We start from the raw sequence: 16,190 nt of genomic DNA, 5'->3' as shown, positions 1-16,190 counted from the left end.
AAACAGCTGCCCGCCCTCCAGACTGCTGCTGCTGACACTTGACAAAGCTAACTGCAAAATCATCCCCTGCCACTCGAGCCACTGTGATGCTTACAATCTTCAGTTTTCTACAGAAAGCACTTGCTTTTCTTGATGGATCCACTCTGCACTGTCCTTGTTAGACAAACACACGGGTGCTGGCTCGAATGGGAAGGATTAGGAGGTGTGGCCTTGTTAGAAGAGGTTCGTCAGTGGGCGTGAGCTGTGACGTGTTCCAAAAGCCCATGCCATTACCTGCTGGCTCTTTCTGCTTCATAGTTTGTCTCGAGATAGAAGCTCTCAGCTACCGCCTAGCACCACACCTGGCCTGCCAGCCTGCCCTGCCCCACCTCCCTGGCCCTGCCCCACTGCCCGCTCGCCCGCCCGCCTGCTTGTTTCCTTGTTCCCTGCATGGCTGTCATGGACTACCCTGTGCAACTGTAAGCCTAATAAACTCTTCTACAAGTTGCCTTGGTCAGTTGGTCCTATAGCAACAGTAACTATGACAACATGTAAATAGGAAGCTGACCAAAAGGACTCAATGTTTTGTTTTGTTTTGCAAATCAGCTCTCTCAATTTGTAGTTTGCGTGGAAATACCCACATTCTAAAGCCTTACAACATACGAGCCCCTTCACTCTTCAGAGCTCACCCCACCCCACTCCCCTCGTCACAACGCACCTATGTTTTTATCCTTCTTGTTCATAACGAGCTGATGCAGGCGCTCCTTTAGCTTATTATATTCACGCTCCTTCCTCTTCACATCATGATTATACTGAGTAGCCCGGCTGGCTATGATATTTTGTAATTTTTGTACCTGAACGAAAAAAAAAAAACCACTTTCTATCAAACAAGAATTGATAAAACTGCTAAAACTCAAGCATTCAAAAGGTTAAACAAGCCCTAGTCCCCATGCTCCCACATGATGACTCCTCAGCTCTGAGCTAACTCCTCCTCCTCCTCTGTGCAAAGCACCTTAAGAACACTAAGTTGAGTGGTGAGGACGACACGGCACGACAGGCTGTCCTCTCTGTGGGCAGCAGCTGCGGGGCCTCAGGCACGAGCTGCTCTGACACTGATGTGTAGGTGCAGCCACACTCCCAACCCTCTTCACTGAGACTGCGTCTCACAAAGCTGTGCTGGTTGATCTTGATTCTCAGGTTTCCTGCCCACCTCCTCAGCAGCCGGGGCTACAGACTGTGGTGTGGCCCCAGGCTCAGCTCAGGTAGCTCAAGATAGGAAATACACTTTATTCTTTAGAGCCATTCTCAACTATGAACACAGAGTGGGGTATTAGCTTACTCCATACCAAGACAAATTACAATCAAACTAAATGTAACCAACATCAGACTATACATTCCTACGTAGCAATTCAAGAAATATGTATATATAAATTATATATAAATATTATATATATTGTTTGGTTAGATATTCATTCCCCATTATTAAACGCTAATGTTAAAATAAATCCTTATCTATAAATTTCCTATGCAATAACTCAAGGAATCTAATTTATATATATTCATGTATAATTAATAACTATATAGTACAAATATATTATGTGTTAATATATATCTATAATCACATGCAACATATAATTCATATTTAGAAATGTTTATATTATGCATATTTATATTGTATTATATAAACTACATTGTATATATAAAATTCATATATAATATATAATGTATTATCTTATATATTGTTATACTTAACACAATGTATTATAAAACATGTATCTCTTTTTCTGTTATATGTTGTATTATATATATATCTTTTTATATGTTATATACTATGTTATATGTACTACATTGTATATATAAAAAAGAAATTTTATATATAATGTATTATTTTAAATATTATTGTATACAACGTATAATGTATTATATAACATACAATATCTCTTTTTACATTTTATGTATCATATAACATATATAGTATGTTATATGTTATCTCTTTTGGTGAAGTCAGAAGATTCTTGTAAGCTTTAGGAAATCCACTTGGATCTACCTCCCATGGAGCAAATAAACAGAAAACTACCCCTGTCAATCAACAGCCTGAGTTTCCCACCTAGTGCCTATACCAGAGGTGGAATTCCTCGCCCCACCCTGTTCCCTGGTTTTGGGGCTCGTCCTCCCCCAACTACCAAGACCATGTATACCTACGAATTTCTTTCTCCCTAATCTACTTTATCCTTAATATGTCTGTTCCAGAATCCTGCCAAGTCCGGGTGTTTACTCAAACTCCACATTCAGGTAGCTCCAGAGCAGCTGCCCTCGAGTGCTGTGGTCTAGCCTCGCAGAGCAGCTACCCTCAAGTGTTGTGGTCTAGCCTCGCAGAACACTCCAACAGGGCCTGCACTTTCCAGGCCACAAGTTCTCACGGAGCAGCCAGCTCTCCCAAGACTTGGCCAGCATCCCAATCTTCTCAGGGTCCCCATGGAAAGCCCCGCCCCCATCAGCAGGAAGCAGTCTAAAGAACAGGACAACCTCACTCCTGCCCCACCATCACCCCTTCCTAGTTCTTCATTTTTAATTAAACAAGAAGGAAGGAATGCTAGCCCACAGGCGATTCCACTAGGCTCCTCCGGGGACCTAGCAATGGCTTCTGTCATCACCTGCCACTGCAGGGTGTGGCCTGGCTGCATAGAAAGACTGCTAATCACAGTTCTCTTTCTTCTCTCTCTAGTATGTGTTCCCAACTGCCCCCTCTCTCTTTCCCTTTCTTTCCTCTCTGTCCTCATCACTGCTCTGCTCCTGCCTGCCTGCCCACCCCTACCCCTGTTCTCCAGGCCCTCAAACCCCTTCCCCCAATTTACACACACACACACACACACACACACATATATATGATACAATATATTATAGTAATATTTTTATAATAACATACTATATATTATTTATAAATTTTTACATTATATATTATATAATGTACTATAATATATAGTATAGTATATGGTATAAACCTATAATGTAATATAACATGTTATATTATATACAATATATTATTATGTTATATGCGTACGTATGATTGGTTAGAGATTCATTGCCCATTATTAAACACTAATTAAATAGGGTTAAAATAAACTGTATCTGTTTAGGGGCTTTTTAAGAAATAGACTCCCGGGGCTGGGAAGATGGCTCGCTCGGTGCTGAGAAGTGCATGCGGCTCTTGCAGCGGACCTGGGCTCAGCTGTCAGCACCTTTAGGCTCCAGCTCCATGGGAGCCAGCGCCCTCTCCTGGCCTCCACAGGTACCAACCATGGACATGGTGCACAGACATGGAGGCAAAACACCCGCCCATAAAATAATCAAGTGAAGCATAAAATGCATAATAAAACAGAAGCAGACTTCCTTCCAGGCTTCTTAGTTAAAAGAACTAAACACTGAAAATAATATTTCTATAGCTATCTTATGGACAGATGAATGGAAACCCAACTGTTTATCCTCAGACGCATGATAAAGCAATGCCTTCAGAGCACTAGCTCTGTAATTCCTTGTCCTACAGTGCACTAAGCCAGAAGCCAGCCGTCTAAGCATCCATTAAATTAAAAATCACAGTGCTGACTTTGAACTAGAAGTGAATTTTTAATGTGAAATGCTGCAGTGTTGTACACCCTAGGCAAGTTCTCTGTACTGTGGCCATTTTATGGGGTTAATTCTTTCTCTAGATGAAAGACGGCAACACTTAGCATCATGCCAGGGGTCAAGGGGGAGATGCTTCAGTGCAGAGAGCACTGGTCCCTAGGCAGGCAGGAGCCAGAGGGAGATGAGCACGCTTCCACTGCTGAGCGAGCCCTTGCTGAAATGAGGTGGCAGAGGCAGAGGGGTGAGGCATGGAGCCTGGCACCTGCGACAACTCGGTAGACACAAAAGGATACTGGAGAGAAAGGGCGTGGTTCTCAGTACAGGAAGGACAGGCAGTACAAGGGACACTACCTGTTGGCAGGTATTACTAAGAAAATGAACAGTCTTGGGGTAGGGGCAGAAGACGGGCACAGGACTGCCCACCCACCATGCCAGTGTCACACAGGATGCATCGACAGTTCTGTTTAAAAGCAAATTGACCATCATGTCACATGTCAAATTTCAAAAACCAAGAGCTGACCTCAGACACAGGAGCAGACAACTCACCTCATCTTTCTCATTCTTCAGGAGCTGATGCAAACTCCTGTTCTTGCACTGCAGCTGCCTGTCTCTCTCTTGAAGCCCGATCATCTCCCGCCTGGACGTTTCCAACTGCTCCTGGAACGTGAAATACGCCACTTGAGCAAAACTGACAGGAGTCAGGAAGTGTGTCCTCAGAAGGGCAGTGACAGGTCACATGGGAGCTGCAGTCCTCTCAGTGCAACCGTGAGCGTTTGTTTAAAGTGATTACAACCAACTTTAAGATATAAAATCACGTGCCTCGTTTAAATTCATTTTTATTTTTATTTATGTACAAGAACTCCAACGTGGTTTCCTCAAAGCCTCATTCTCTCGGATGCTGCCCCTGACGAATTCTCTTCAAGGCTGTGATACTCTAAGAGCACACTTCACAAGACATGCTCATCTGTAATAATACCATCATCCTCTGGGGGATGTGGGGCTTTAGGGAGCGATAAATGCCTCTAAATGTGAAGAGGAAGCTGGGAACACTATCCTTCACACTACCCAAGTTCAAGTCTAAACTCTGAGAAATTACAAAAAACCTAAAATTCATATAGACATACAGAGGCTCCAAAGAGCTAAAGCTTGAATACAGCAGCACAGCGAGCTGTCACAGGTTATGTGCATCTCAGGTCACATAATGCAGCCACGGTGACAAAGACAGCAGGGTAGTGCCATGACAACAGGTATGGAGGCCTTGGAATATGGCCGAGGAGAGAGAGAGACCGCACAGCTGCAGTCACCTCGTATTTAACCATGATCTAAAAAATATACACTGGAGAGAAGACAGGCCATTCCCAGGCCGGGAAGGAGGAGGAGGGCCCTCCTCTCACCTGTGCAAACTTTAATTCCAAATGGATCAAGGAGCTTAGTGCAAGACCACAAACTGTGAAGCTGCCGGAGGAGAAAACAGGAAGCATTTCAGACGGAGGGACGGGCAAGGAGCTGACGGGAAAGGTTCCAGTGACACAGAAAGCGACCTCAAGAAGGGTCAGGCAAGATCACAGGGAGTCAGAAGGGTAATCACAGCAAAGGAAGCTGTCTGCGGTGACCGAAGGAGGAAGTCTGCTAACCAAACGACTGTAGGGTCCAACACTTACAATCTGTAAAAAGACCAAAATCTTAAATACCTAAGCTCCAAATTATTCAATGAACAAACACACTCACTAGGTAGTTCTCAAAAGAAAAAATACAAATGGCCATAAGTACATAAAAAGTGTTTAACATTCGTAGCCACACAGGAAGTGCAAATGAAAAATTGCAGTGAAATTGCACATCACCCTAGTAGTCAGAACAGCTACCACCATCTCAGAACGAAGCAACTGCAAATGTTGGTGCAGACATAGGAAAGAGGAGACTCTAGGCAGTTAAGTCTTCTCTCATATCTAGAGTAAACGTGTGTGTGTCAAATGACCAGAAAGTTGGACAACCTTGGTGTCAGGGCAGGAGGGCACCTAAAGAGAATGGGGAGCAAGAGAGGTTGAGGGTATGTGTGTGTTGGGGGGAGCAGATCTGGGGATAAGACAGATCCTGACTTAACTCTACATGCATGACATGAGAAAAGAGGGGACTCCTCCATGGGATGACCAGGTGGAGGGGAGAGACTATGAGAGGTGTAAGTAAGGCACAATAAGGTTGTGAAATTTTAATAATGTGATCTATTTTGTGCATGCCAACCAAAAAAACTAAAATAAACCAAACAAAAAGCTCTGCAAAGAATTCCTAAAAACTGGCATTGTCATGAGGCTCCTTGAGCCTTCCACCCCCATCTAAATAGGAGTGTGTGCCCCATAATTCCTCTACCCCATCAGCAAAGTGACATTTATATAATGCCTTCCCCTCCTTTGGTGCCACCTCATCTCTGTACCTTCTGGAGCCAATGGTCCAGCCCCACCCTCACGGGCTGCATCAAACCTCATTGTCCCCAGCCTCCATAAACCTTTGCGGTTCTCTGAAAACACAATGTCCTCTCCTGCCCCCAGGACTTCATATAAGTTACACGCTCTGTTTGGAATACCTTTTCCAGATGCTAGCAAACTCCCGAATCACTCTTTAAATCTCGATCAAAAACCATGAGCTGGGACAGGGTGTGAATCAATCACAAAAGTTAGATCTAGAAACCTTACAGAGTTCTGTCCTATGCTAACCTAAATAACAGACTCTGACCCAGGTCAAATCCAACTTAGAAGAGACGCTAGTCAAGCACTCTGCTCTGGGAAGTTCTAGCTCCTTCCTTAAAGGCAAGGCCGTGGTCTGCAGCTTAACTGCATCATTCTATCGCACTCTGCCCAGATCACCACACAGCACCAACCCAGGGAAAAGAACGCGGCCTTCCAGGTTTACAGGTCTGGATCAGCCTGATTCCCACTCAGGTCCTGATAAGAGGACCTGAATCACTGCAGCACACACAGCTCACAGTCCTAGAAAGCACCTGTAAGTACCTTCTCCAGCCCAGCAGTCCCCAGCTAGCCAGGATGCACGGTGGCACAATCTATCTGTCCTTCCCAAACCGGGCATACAAGACGCCCAAAGCACTGTGGGAGGCTGTGTTACTGCACCTGCACTGAGGACAGACAAGACATGGGAGGTAGTGACGGGTTAAAAGAACAAGTGCCACGGACGAACTGTGACTTCTATAGAGCACCCCCAAATGTGCTTGGAGCTCACAAACAGGGCAGTGCACAGCGCGTGCACTTCACAGCACACTCTACCACCCTGCAAACGTTACCAAGCCCTGCTCTCCAACAGAATAGACTCAAGGCGCTGACTTTGCTTTTCAGTATCTGTCCTTAAGAGAGGAGTAGGAAACAGATACAGTGCAAGAGAGAGGCCAAGAACTGACAGATGGAAAACCACACGGAAGCCGCTTGCCAAGAGTATTCGTACACTCACAAAGCCTTTTTCTCGTGAATCGATCCTAATATAGAATACTGAGGAAAAGTGGTTTGTATGGTTATTCTTAATAACATGCAACTATAATGTAAATCTTTCCTATACTGTGATACAAACGCTGGTTCTTCTTTTCTTGGGGGAGGAATACATTTTTATAGAAAACCATTTAAAAAAAAAGGCTTTTTATAAGGAGGAAAAGAAAGCAAACCAGAAATCAGCAACAGCATCCTCTATGGTAAGATGGTAGGTCAATGGCCCTGTGGAAAGTGCCTGTTCTTTCTTACAGAGAAAGGTTACCACGGCCACAGGAAACTACTGCCCCCTGCAGCACTGGACGTCCTCAGAGTCTGATGCTGTCCGGCTCATTCCCCCAGTCCCATTCTTTGGTATCTACACCGTATCACGGGAATACTTTCCTTGGCACCAATGTGTGAGGAAGCATCTCTTCTTTATCAAGCAAGGCTGGATGAGCTGAGGGAGCCATGATTGCTCCCAGAACGTATTTCCTAACTTTCTACGAATTCAGCGAACCCTCGAAACAGTAAAACCAAGGCCTTCAGCCCAGACAGCGAGCAGCAGCAACCAATGCGTGCTCATTTCTGGAAACCACTCTTCCTACATTTAAAGAAACTTCAGGTTTTAAACACAACCCTGAATCACATCTGAAGCCCGTGGCCTCATGTGGAACCGTGGCCTCATGTGGAACCGTGTCCTGTGGCACAGCACTGAGACAGGGGGATGGACGACTGTACCTTAAGTTTGGCGTAGCAGCTCTGCAGGTGGTCCATGTCACTGCCCAGCTTCAAGTTCTGTGTCTCCACGCTCTCCTGGGCCAGCAGGTTCTTCCGCTGAAGCACGAGCAGCTCGTTCATACAGTTCAGAACAGCGACTATATTTAATTCTCTCTTTGCCTCTTTACTTTTGGATTCTTCATACAAGGAAGGAAACCCGAAGGTGGTCAGCTCCTGGAGGGGGAAGCGTCTGCTTATCAGTTCTCTCTGGGAAGATGTGGGTCCAACAACAGGATGTTTCAGTTCAGCAACAATGAGCTACTGAACTGCACACTGATAAGTTAGTAACAGTGTGTTGATTCTCCAAAACTGCAGAGAGGTTTTGAAGTCACCCAGACACAAAACAAACCCATGTGCACTTCAGAGTCAGCCCAGAGTGTACACATATTCAAAAACACTATGCAGTACAAAATATACAGGTTTAACTTGTCAACTGAAATTTCAACATATAATTGCTTTTCAATGGATTAATAGACAAGTCAGTGAAAAGGGAAAAATAAAAAATTCTTCCCAGATCAGTAACATTAAATATTCAAAGAATGAATACAAACAAGTTTAAATTCTTTGGTGAATTTTCTAAACTGATGAATTTTCTAGAATCTGCTGAACAATCGCCCATGACCTGGCACAAGCTATCCAGCTTTTTTATCAGTAAAATGAGTGAATCCCAGTGAAAGAGCCTGAGATAGGAGGCGTGTGGTGCCGCAGACACAGCAGTTAACCTCGGCAGCCCAGCTCCGAGGCTCGGTGGCTCTGCATGTCTAAGTCTCTGGCCACACAGGCTTGGTAAATGCTTTTCATGTGGCCTCGACATTTTGTGGTACATAACATGGCATGTTCTTGCTTCTTATAAGAACACACTACCTGATCAAGATAGGAAATACTTTGTTCAATGTTCTCTCCTGTGCAGAAGACACCGAAAACACCATGCACGTTTTTGGATAAAGGTACTGAAGAGCACAGAACTTGCTGGGAGTACAAACTGGACGGAGACATCTTTGTTTCTGAGGTATATTGAGAGAGATTTTTGTTTTCTGAAAATAAAAGAATATTCAGGTAATTATAAAGCTAACACCATCTCCATTACCAAAGATTCTGAGTTTCAAGCTAGGGCCACACACATTTATGTGAAATATATACACGTCTATGACAAAATGGCACAAGTTCATTAGTGACCGTTCCTGGTAGATATGTTAAATGAATGCCTATCTCAACTTCTACTTCTGCATTTATAAAAATAGATCAACATATTTGTCTGTGACACTCAGTTTATGTGTTTAATCAGAAACTGAAGGAGCCAATAAACATTTCAAATGCATAAAAATTTCCTCAAAAGTAGTAAATAATCTCTTGCCCACCGTAGCGCAGCTTGGCTTTTTATAAATTTACTGACAACGAAAACTGCGCATGTGACCGGCACTGCCAGCTCCGCCAGTCCCCATGTCTTCTGTGGCTGGGTGGGTAGTTTACGCTTTCCTCAAGAATTCCTCTTTGGTGGTGTCGGCTGGACTCACTCACCTGTACACAGAACTGGATCTGTCACAGTCATCCAATCTCCCATAGCAAGTTCCAGAGCCAGGATACCTGAGGAGGCGGCTCAGTGCTGCGACGCTTACAACAGCTCCTGTCACTCTCCTACGTGAGGCGGCTCAGTGCTGCGATGCTTATGACAGCTCCTGCCACTCTCCTACGTGAGCATCTCCTTAGAAGGCAAAGGACAGAGACATCAAACTTAAAAGATGAAGCCCAGTGAAAGCCAATGTACAAAGCATTTGTATGTCCTCTGAGTTCCTGACATTCTATTTTGTGTGCACATGAGTGTTTTGTCTGTGCACCATGTGCGTGCTTGGCACTATGGAGGTCAGAAGAGGGCATCAGATCCTCTGGAACCAGAGTTAAAAATGGTTGTGAGCCACCATGTGGGGCTGGGAACTGAACCCAGGTCCCCTGCAATAGCAGCCAAGTGCTCTTAACCACTGAGCCCCATATGTATGTCCTTTAAAACAGAAAGGGTCTGTAGTATTTACTCCCATGTACACAGCACAAATAGTGGGTAGTACATGTTGTGCTGGTTCGTTTTAACTGTCAACTGATACGTCCTAGAGTCTCCTGGGGAGGAAGTCTCAGTGAGGGACTATCTACATCAGGCTGGTGTGGACGAGCACGTATGGTGCAGAAAGAGCTAACCGTGGGCAGCACCATTTCATGGCCGGGCCACGGACTATGTCAGAGAGAAGCCATCGAGCTGAACAAAGCAGCTGCCCTCATGGCTCTCAACCGTGGGTGCAGAGACCAACGGTCTCACGCAGCTCCTGCCTCTGTGACCACCATGGACCACAGCCTCGAGTTACAAACCTTCAGATAGTAACCCTTTTCCCTTAAGTTGATTTTGATCAGGATGTTTAATTACATGAAAATAGAAATAAAACTAGAACACACACTATGCACCAAGCACAGTTTCTAGGCAGAAAGGAGGCTGCATTCTCTCTCATTGTGGGACGGGTAGGCTGGAGACACTTCAGAAGCAGGTATTAACTTAGCAGAGTCATCAGAACTACATAAAAAGCAGTCTCCATAATATGAAGGCGTTGGGGTGGGACATATCTACATCAGTCAGGGAAAGTTACCCTGGATGGACCAGTTCTGGTTTGAACATGAATGAACCTTAGAGGTTCATAGGTTGTAGTCCCCAGCCAGAAGCACTATCTGGGGGTACTGGAAACTCTGGGGCTGGAGCCCAGCTGGGGCAGTCAGTTACACGTGTTTGCTGCCCTGCTCCCTTCCCCACTGTGGCAAGGTGCGCTAGTGTCTTCTTTTCTTCCTTTTTTTTTGGCGGGGGGGGGGTGGGGGGGTGGGGGGTGGGGGTGGGGGAGGGAGGACAGGAGGAAGCGGGATTCTTTGTGTAGCCTTGGCTGTCCTGGAACTTACTCATAGACTAGGCTGGGTTTGAACTCCAAGACCTGCCTGCCTCTGCCTCCCCAGTGCTGGGATTAAAGGTGTGTGCACTGTTGCTGCTGCTTCTGCGCCCGCTGTCACCAGCAGTGCCTCCCACAGCAAGTCCAGCCACACCGTAGGCCTGCGGACTCTGAGACCAGAACCAGCAGTGGAGGGAAACACCTGAAACTAAACCAAGAGAAACCCCCCCTCCTTTCAAGCTGTTTATCTGATGCACTGGTGACAGCTACCACAAAGAGGGCGACACTGAGCAGAGGTCTAAATGCTGTGCAGTCAATCCCAAAACAAGAAATGGCCTGTGTAGCCAAAGTAAGGGAACCACAGGTACAGAGATGTAAATCGGAACTGGCAAGTAAGATAAACACTCAGAAAGCGAGGGTGGAGGGCAGCAAGCTGAGCTGGGCAGAAGGTGCTGTGGAGCGGTCTGAGGCAGGAAGTAACAAGAGCTTCTTTAAGATTTGATCCGGGTCATTGTCATCACAAGGAGCAGGCGTTAACAGTAAACACTCGTGACAATGAGGCTACTGCCACAGCACAGGTTAGACCAGTGCCACATTGCAGGCCCAACCACAAAAGCAGAAACAACTGCATGAAATGGAGATGTATCCTAGAGAGCCTTTACAGCTCAGGATGGACTAGAGTGTGGGTAAAGCCGCAGCCAGGGCATCACTCAAGGCACCGGAGCAGCCGCCAGTGTGGCATTCTGCATATTGTACCACACACAGGACATGCAGCCTGATACGCGGGACCTTGCGCTACGCTACATGTGTGATAGGATAAAGAAGAGATCCTGAATTCTTCTGTCCCTCAATGATGTCTCCCGCACCAGGAAGAGAAGGGTAAAAAGGATGACTCCATATCAACTTAACTTTGGACCCTCGGGGTCACAGCTCTGAACAAAACACGATACAATAGAACAACCTGTCTGTCTGCGACAGCTTTGCTTTGGGTAGACTCCCCCCTCTGAGCTCTGGGTTTTCACTGGTCATATCCCACAACGGCACCGTGTACTTTAGTGTGACTTTTTAGGATTAAATGAGTACTTATCACCTGCTTGGCACACATGATGCACAGTTAGTGGAAGCTCACTGTGTCCCCCTCCTCATTGCCAGGAGTAGATCCCTGACATTAGCAAGGTAGGAGGGGGATTTCTTTGGGCTCACAGCCGCAGAGATGTCACCCCACCAAGGGCAGAGGGAGAGAGATGCAGAGATGAGAGAGTGAACACCCATAGCAGCAGGCTTTCTCCTTCATTTCCTGTGGAAGCCCAGCCTATGGGATGGGGCTGCCCATGCAGGGGCAGCCCTCACTGTCGGTACTTTTTGGCCATGCACGCATTTACAAGTGTGCATCAGCACCAAAAGCAGCCATCAGTCACCAGTTAGACAGGATTCCCAGACAGACAGAAATCACTGCTGCTCTCGAAGAAAGGGAAGCACAGGTCTCCAGAAGACCTGGAAACTGATGTCCAAACAGACCGCAGACAGTCATCTAATGCCCATGTAATCTGTTGTCCACACAGACACCGGGCAGTGATCTGCACTTTGTACTCACAGGGCTGGAAGAAGCAGAAAGCTGATCACTGATCCTTGGAAGACGCGGAGACTGAACCGATGTCCACACAGACGCTGGGCAGTGATCTAACCCTCTGCGACCGTCTGTGGGGATAGTCACCAGGTAAGACAGCAAGGCTCACCACCTCTCTCTGCACAGGGAGCTGCGGCCTCACACCCGGCTCCTGCACGTCCACAGTGCCTCTTTAACCAAAAGGAGCAAGGCTTTCCCCAGCTCAGCACTGTTTATGCCAGTTTTAGTTAATGCTTAGTTTTCTGTGTCAAATGCTGGAAGCTGGGCTCAGAGAAATCACCGGGGCTGGCCTGGCTGTGCGTCTTACACTGAGCCTGGTGCCTCTCTGAGCCCTCCACAGGCTCACTCAGAGCATGTCAGTCCTACAGAAGTTAGACTCAAATCCAATCCAGCCTATGTCTGCGTATGCACCAGCATCTGGTTTATACAGACTTTCCCCTTCGCTATCTGTCAGGTTCTCTTCTGGACAAAGCAAGCCATCCTGTTGTGAGTACCTGAGAGCAAAGGAACAAGGAACTGATACCTGTGGCCAAAAGGCCATCAGGCCTGCCAAGAGTCAGAACAAACAGGAAGCAGAGTTTTGTCTGCGCCCTAGCTCAGGCAAAGATGCTGGCCCTGCTAAGGCCCTGAGCCACAGGCACTCGGCTAAGCTCTGCCAAGATTCTTGATGCAGGCAAGCTGTGAGATAGTACATGCTTGCTGTGATGTGCTGGACTGAGTTGGGATAATTTGTTATTCAGGAACAGATAACATATGTTTCAAAAAGAAGGAAACATTTCTGAGTCACCTGTAACACTACTTTCTATGCATCCTGATACAATGGAGCAGAAAACCATCCCAGGCACCAGGGATGCTAACACCTGGTTCATGAGGGACAGAACCCACTCTTCTATTTATTTTTCTGTGTGTGATGCTCAATGATTCCTGGGCTTCTGGAAAAGCATGGAATGTCCTAGTCTTTGTAGCCAAGTCCCTGGCATAGAGCAGGTCGCAGCCCATCTATACTCAAGGACCCAAGGCCCACACAAACCTCTGTGGTTCCGGCCACCAACTGTCCTCTTTCCTCTCTCAGGTTCTTTGTTTGTTTGTTTGTTTGTTTGTTTGTTTTTCAAGACAGGGTTTCTCTGTATAGCCCTGGCTGTCCTGGAACTCACTTTGTAGATCAGGCTGGCCTGGAACTCAGAAATCCGCCTGCCTCAGCCTCCCGAGTGCTGGGATCAGAGGCGTGGCCACCACGCCCGGCTCATCTCTCAGATTCTTACCCGTCTCATCGTTTGCAGTAAGTGCACAGTTAACAATTCTGTACACCCCAAAACGACCAATGCTAATCAGTAAAAACTCCAGTGAACAAGTCAGGGTCCATCCTGTGGATATGTGTGTGAGAGCAAGCAGCAATGGGAAAGACGCACATGCCCAGTCCGTGCTTGCTCCCCACTGTCCATCTCTCCTGTCCTGGTCACCCTAGCTCTGTCCTCCATCTACAGCAGGGAAAGGAGCGGGCCAAAGACGCCACCTTCCCAGCAAGAGCCTCTGAACACAGCAAGTGCTCTTCCCAAGCTGACTCGCAGGTTCTGCGACACACGCCCATCGCCCATCGAGTGTCAGGAGCTAACAGCTCCCCATTGCACAGGAATCTAGCACACGGTGCCAGCTGGCCTTCTAAATACTTCACACGGTTTTAGATAGTTCACTAACGTTTCTGCTAAAATATCACCAAGCTGAGTTACCAGATTGTTGGAACACGAAAATAAAATTGTTATAACGAAATCCTGCAACATTAGTAATCTACATTCACAGAAATTGAAGATTCAGTTATCAGCATGATTTATCTCTCAGAAATGAAATCTACTTACTTAAAACATGAGTAATGCCTTTAATTATGATTTCACTTTAGAGGAGACTATAGCTTGTGATTTTATCACACTCTGTCACCTACAAGTAGAAGCACACTAAATTCAACCTTAGTTTTACAAATTTAAAATCTAAGTTTCTTCACCTGTACGGCATAGTAGCATAGGTATTCCCCACAGATATAAAAGCTTTAGCAGAATTCCAGGGCGGTGACGCAACTGGCAGGCATGCAGTTAGTTCTTAAACAGGCACAAAGTCTTCATAAAGAAAATACCACTCCATACTAGAAGGGCCAAACCCAAAAGCTGTCATCACCTTATTAATTTGCCTTCACGTTGAGTTTAGGGCTAGCAGGGAGATTTTCGGTTAGGGAACGCAGGGTAAATCGTGGGGTTTCCTTGCCTGCTCACATGTCTGGGGTCCTAGTCTGCCTAAGTCACTTCCCACAAACCATCTCTCCAAGCTGGTCTCCTCAACAACATGATAGGGGCCCCAATTTCTAGCTCTTAAGACTAATGCAGGTACTAAATTAGACAACAGGTGCAGAAGCAGGCCAAGTATAACCAGAGTACAGGACACTGGTCTACATGCTTCAGGATTCCCAAGTCCACCTCACTACAGCCCTGTGTGCAGCACTAATTACTTTCCATGGTAAGACAATTAAGGCAGATGTAACAGTAATGCAGGCAGGGCCACAGGGCTAATGAGCAGAGAGCTGAGCCAGGATTCCAGCCCCAGCCCACATAGCTACTCTCTTGGCCATCTGGCCCCACAGAGCAATCTCTTCCTCTGTGAACTCCACCAAAGACAGGATTCTAACCATATCTCCCACCTGGGCAAAGGCTGAATAAAATAGTGTGGATATGCAAATGATGGTAGACTCGTGAAGACGTGATTTCAGTGATGCCCCCAGCTAGACGTGGCAGTGCTACTGTCTTTCTAGCACAGGTAGCTGAGCACCGTGGCTGCAGCACAGTCCTCATCCCCCGCCCCCGCCCTCCCCCAGTGTTGCTGCAGCAGGAGAGACTGCAGCACACATGCACCCTAAGAGGTGGGTCTGGAAACAGCAGAGTCCTTCACAACAACAGGGCAGTGGCTCAGGGAATAACCCTGCAACAACCCAAGCACGCACTTGTTCCCAAGATGGGTGGTTATGTGGCCATCAGAAACCCAGTGACACACAACAGATAAGGGACACCCAACAGAACGAGTGTTCCAAGAGACAGGACATTTAACACTTGGTTTTTAATTGTGCACATATGGAAAACAAGAGTGACACATCTGTAAAACACAGACTGAGGCAGGATTCAGCAGTCACTGCCTCACAGGAAGGGACAGAGGGGTTTATACAGAGGGTACTGTCAAAGTCCCCTTCTGTATTACATGTCTTATCATTAAAGTAAACAAGATGAGCTCACAATAGACTGTGTAATGAGCGCTGAGAGAAGGACTCAGTCAGTAAACTGCCCGTCTCAGAGGCCCAAGGACCTGCATTTGGATCCCAGGAATCCATGGAAAACCAGGCACTGGAAGACAGGAGGCAGAGCCAAGCAAATTCATGGACAGTCACAAGATCCCTATCATCAGCCATGTTATTTGATGTTTAGGCAGGCTGAAACAATTCCCATCCTTCACTCTGGATATATTGAGTTAAGAGTGTATAAAGCTCGGCTGGAGAGATGGCTCAGCAGTAAAGAGCACCAGCTGTTCTTCCAGAGGTCTTGAGTTCAATTCCCAGCAACCACATGTTGGCTCACAACCATCTGTAATGGGGTCTGGCGCCCTTTTCTGGTGTGTCTGAAGAGAGCAATTGTGGGGCACTCATATGTATTAAATTAATTCATTTTAAATAAAGAGTGTATAAAGCTGCATCAGGATCTTTGGAACACTGTTTTTTTCCTCCAGGTTTGTAGCTGTCGATAAGTATGTAGATGACGTGTGTAAACTGTC

The 16,190-nt window shown here is 46.4% G+C and overlaps 1 protein-coding gene across 7 annotated transcripts in view; it reads right to left on the bottom strand.

The window, feature by feature from the left end:
• The window catches only part of Ssx2ip (synovial sarcoma, X 2 interacting protein), a 35,503-nt gene that overhangs the window by 12,989 nt on the left and 6,324 nt on the right, over nucleotides 1-16,190 (bottom strand). For 4 of the 7 annotated variants that reach the window (NM_001355661.1, NM_001253769.2, NM_138744.4 and 1 more), the window contains exons 2-6: nucleotides 9,366-9,549; nucleotides 8,712-8,881; nucleotides 7,809-8,021; nucleotides 4,150-4,260; nucleotides 698-833 (exon numbers count right to left, since the gene is read on the bottom strand). In NM_001355661.1, the coding sequence (NP_001342590.1) occupies nucleotides 698-833; nucleotides 4,150-4,260; nucleotides 7,809-8,021; nucleotides 8,712-8,881; nucleotides 9,366-9,408 (673 nt within the window). In that variant the 5' untranslated portion in view covers nucleotides 9,409-9,549. Of the gene's footprint in view, nucleotides 1-697; nucleotides 834-4,149; nucleotides 4,261-7,808; nucleotides 8,022-8,711; nucleotides 8,882-9,365; nucleotides 9,550-12,356; nucleotides 12,461-16,190 lie in introns of all 7 variants that reach the window. The other 3 variants (NM_001253768.2, XM_006502406.4, XM_006502405.4) reach the window with 1 other exon arrangement.

The sequence above is a fragment of the Mus musculus genome, chromosome 3 (genome assembly GCF_000001635.26).
Source record: "Mus musculus strain C57BL/6J chromosome 3, GRCm38.p6 C57BL/6J".
NCBI lineage: Eukaryota > Metazoa > Chordata > Mammalia > Rodentia > Muridae > Mus > Mus musculus.
Note: the sequence above shows the minus strand (reverse complement) of the source record. Positions and strands in the feature narration are given on the sequence as shown.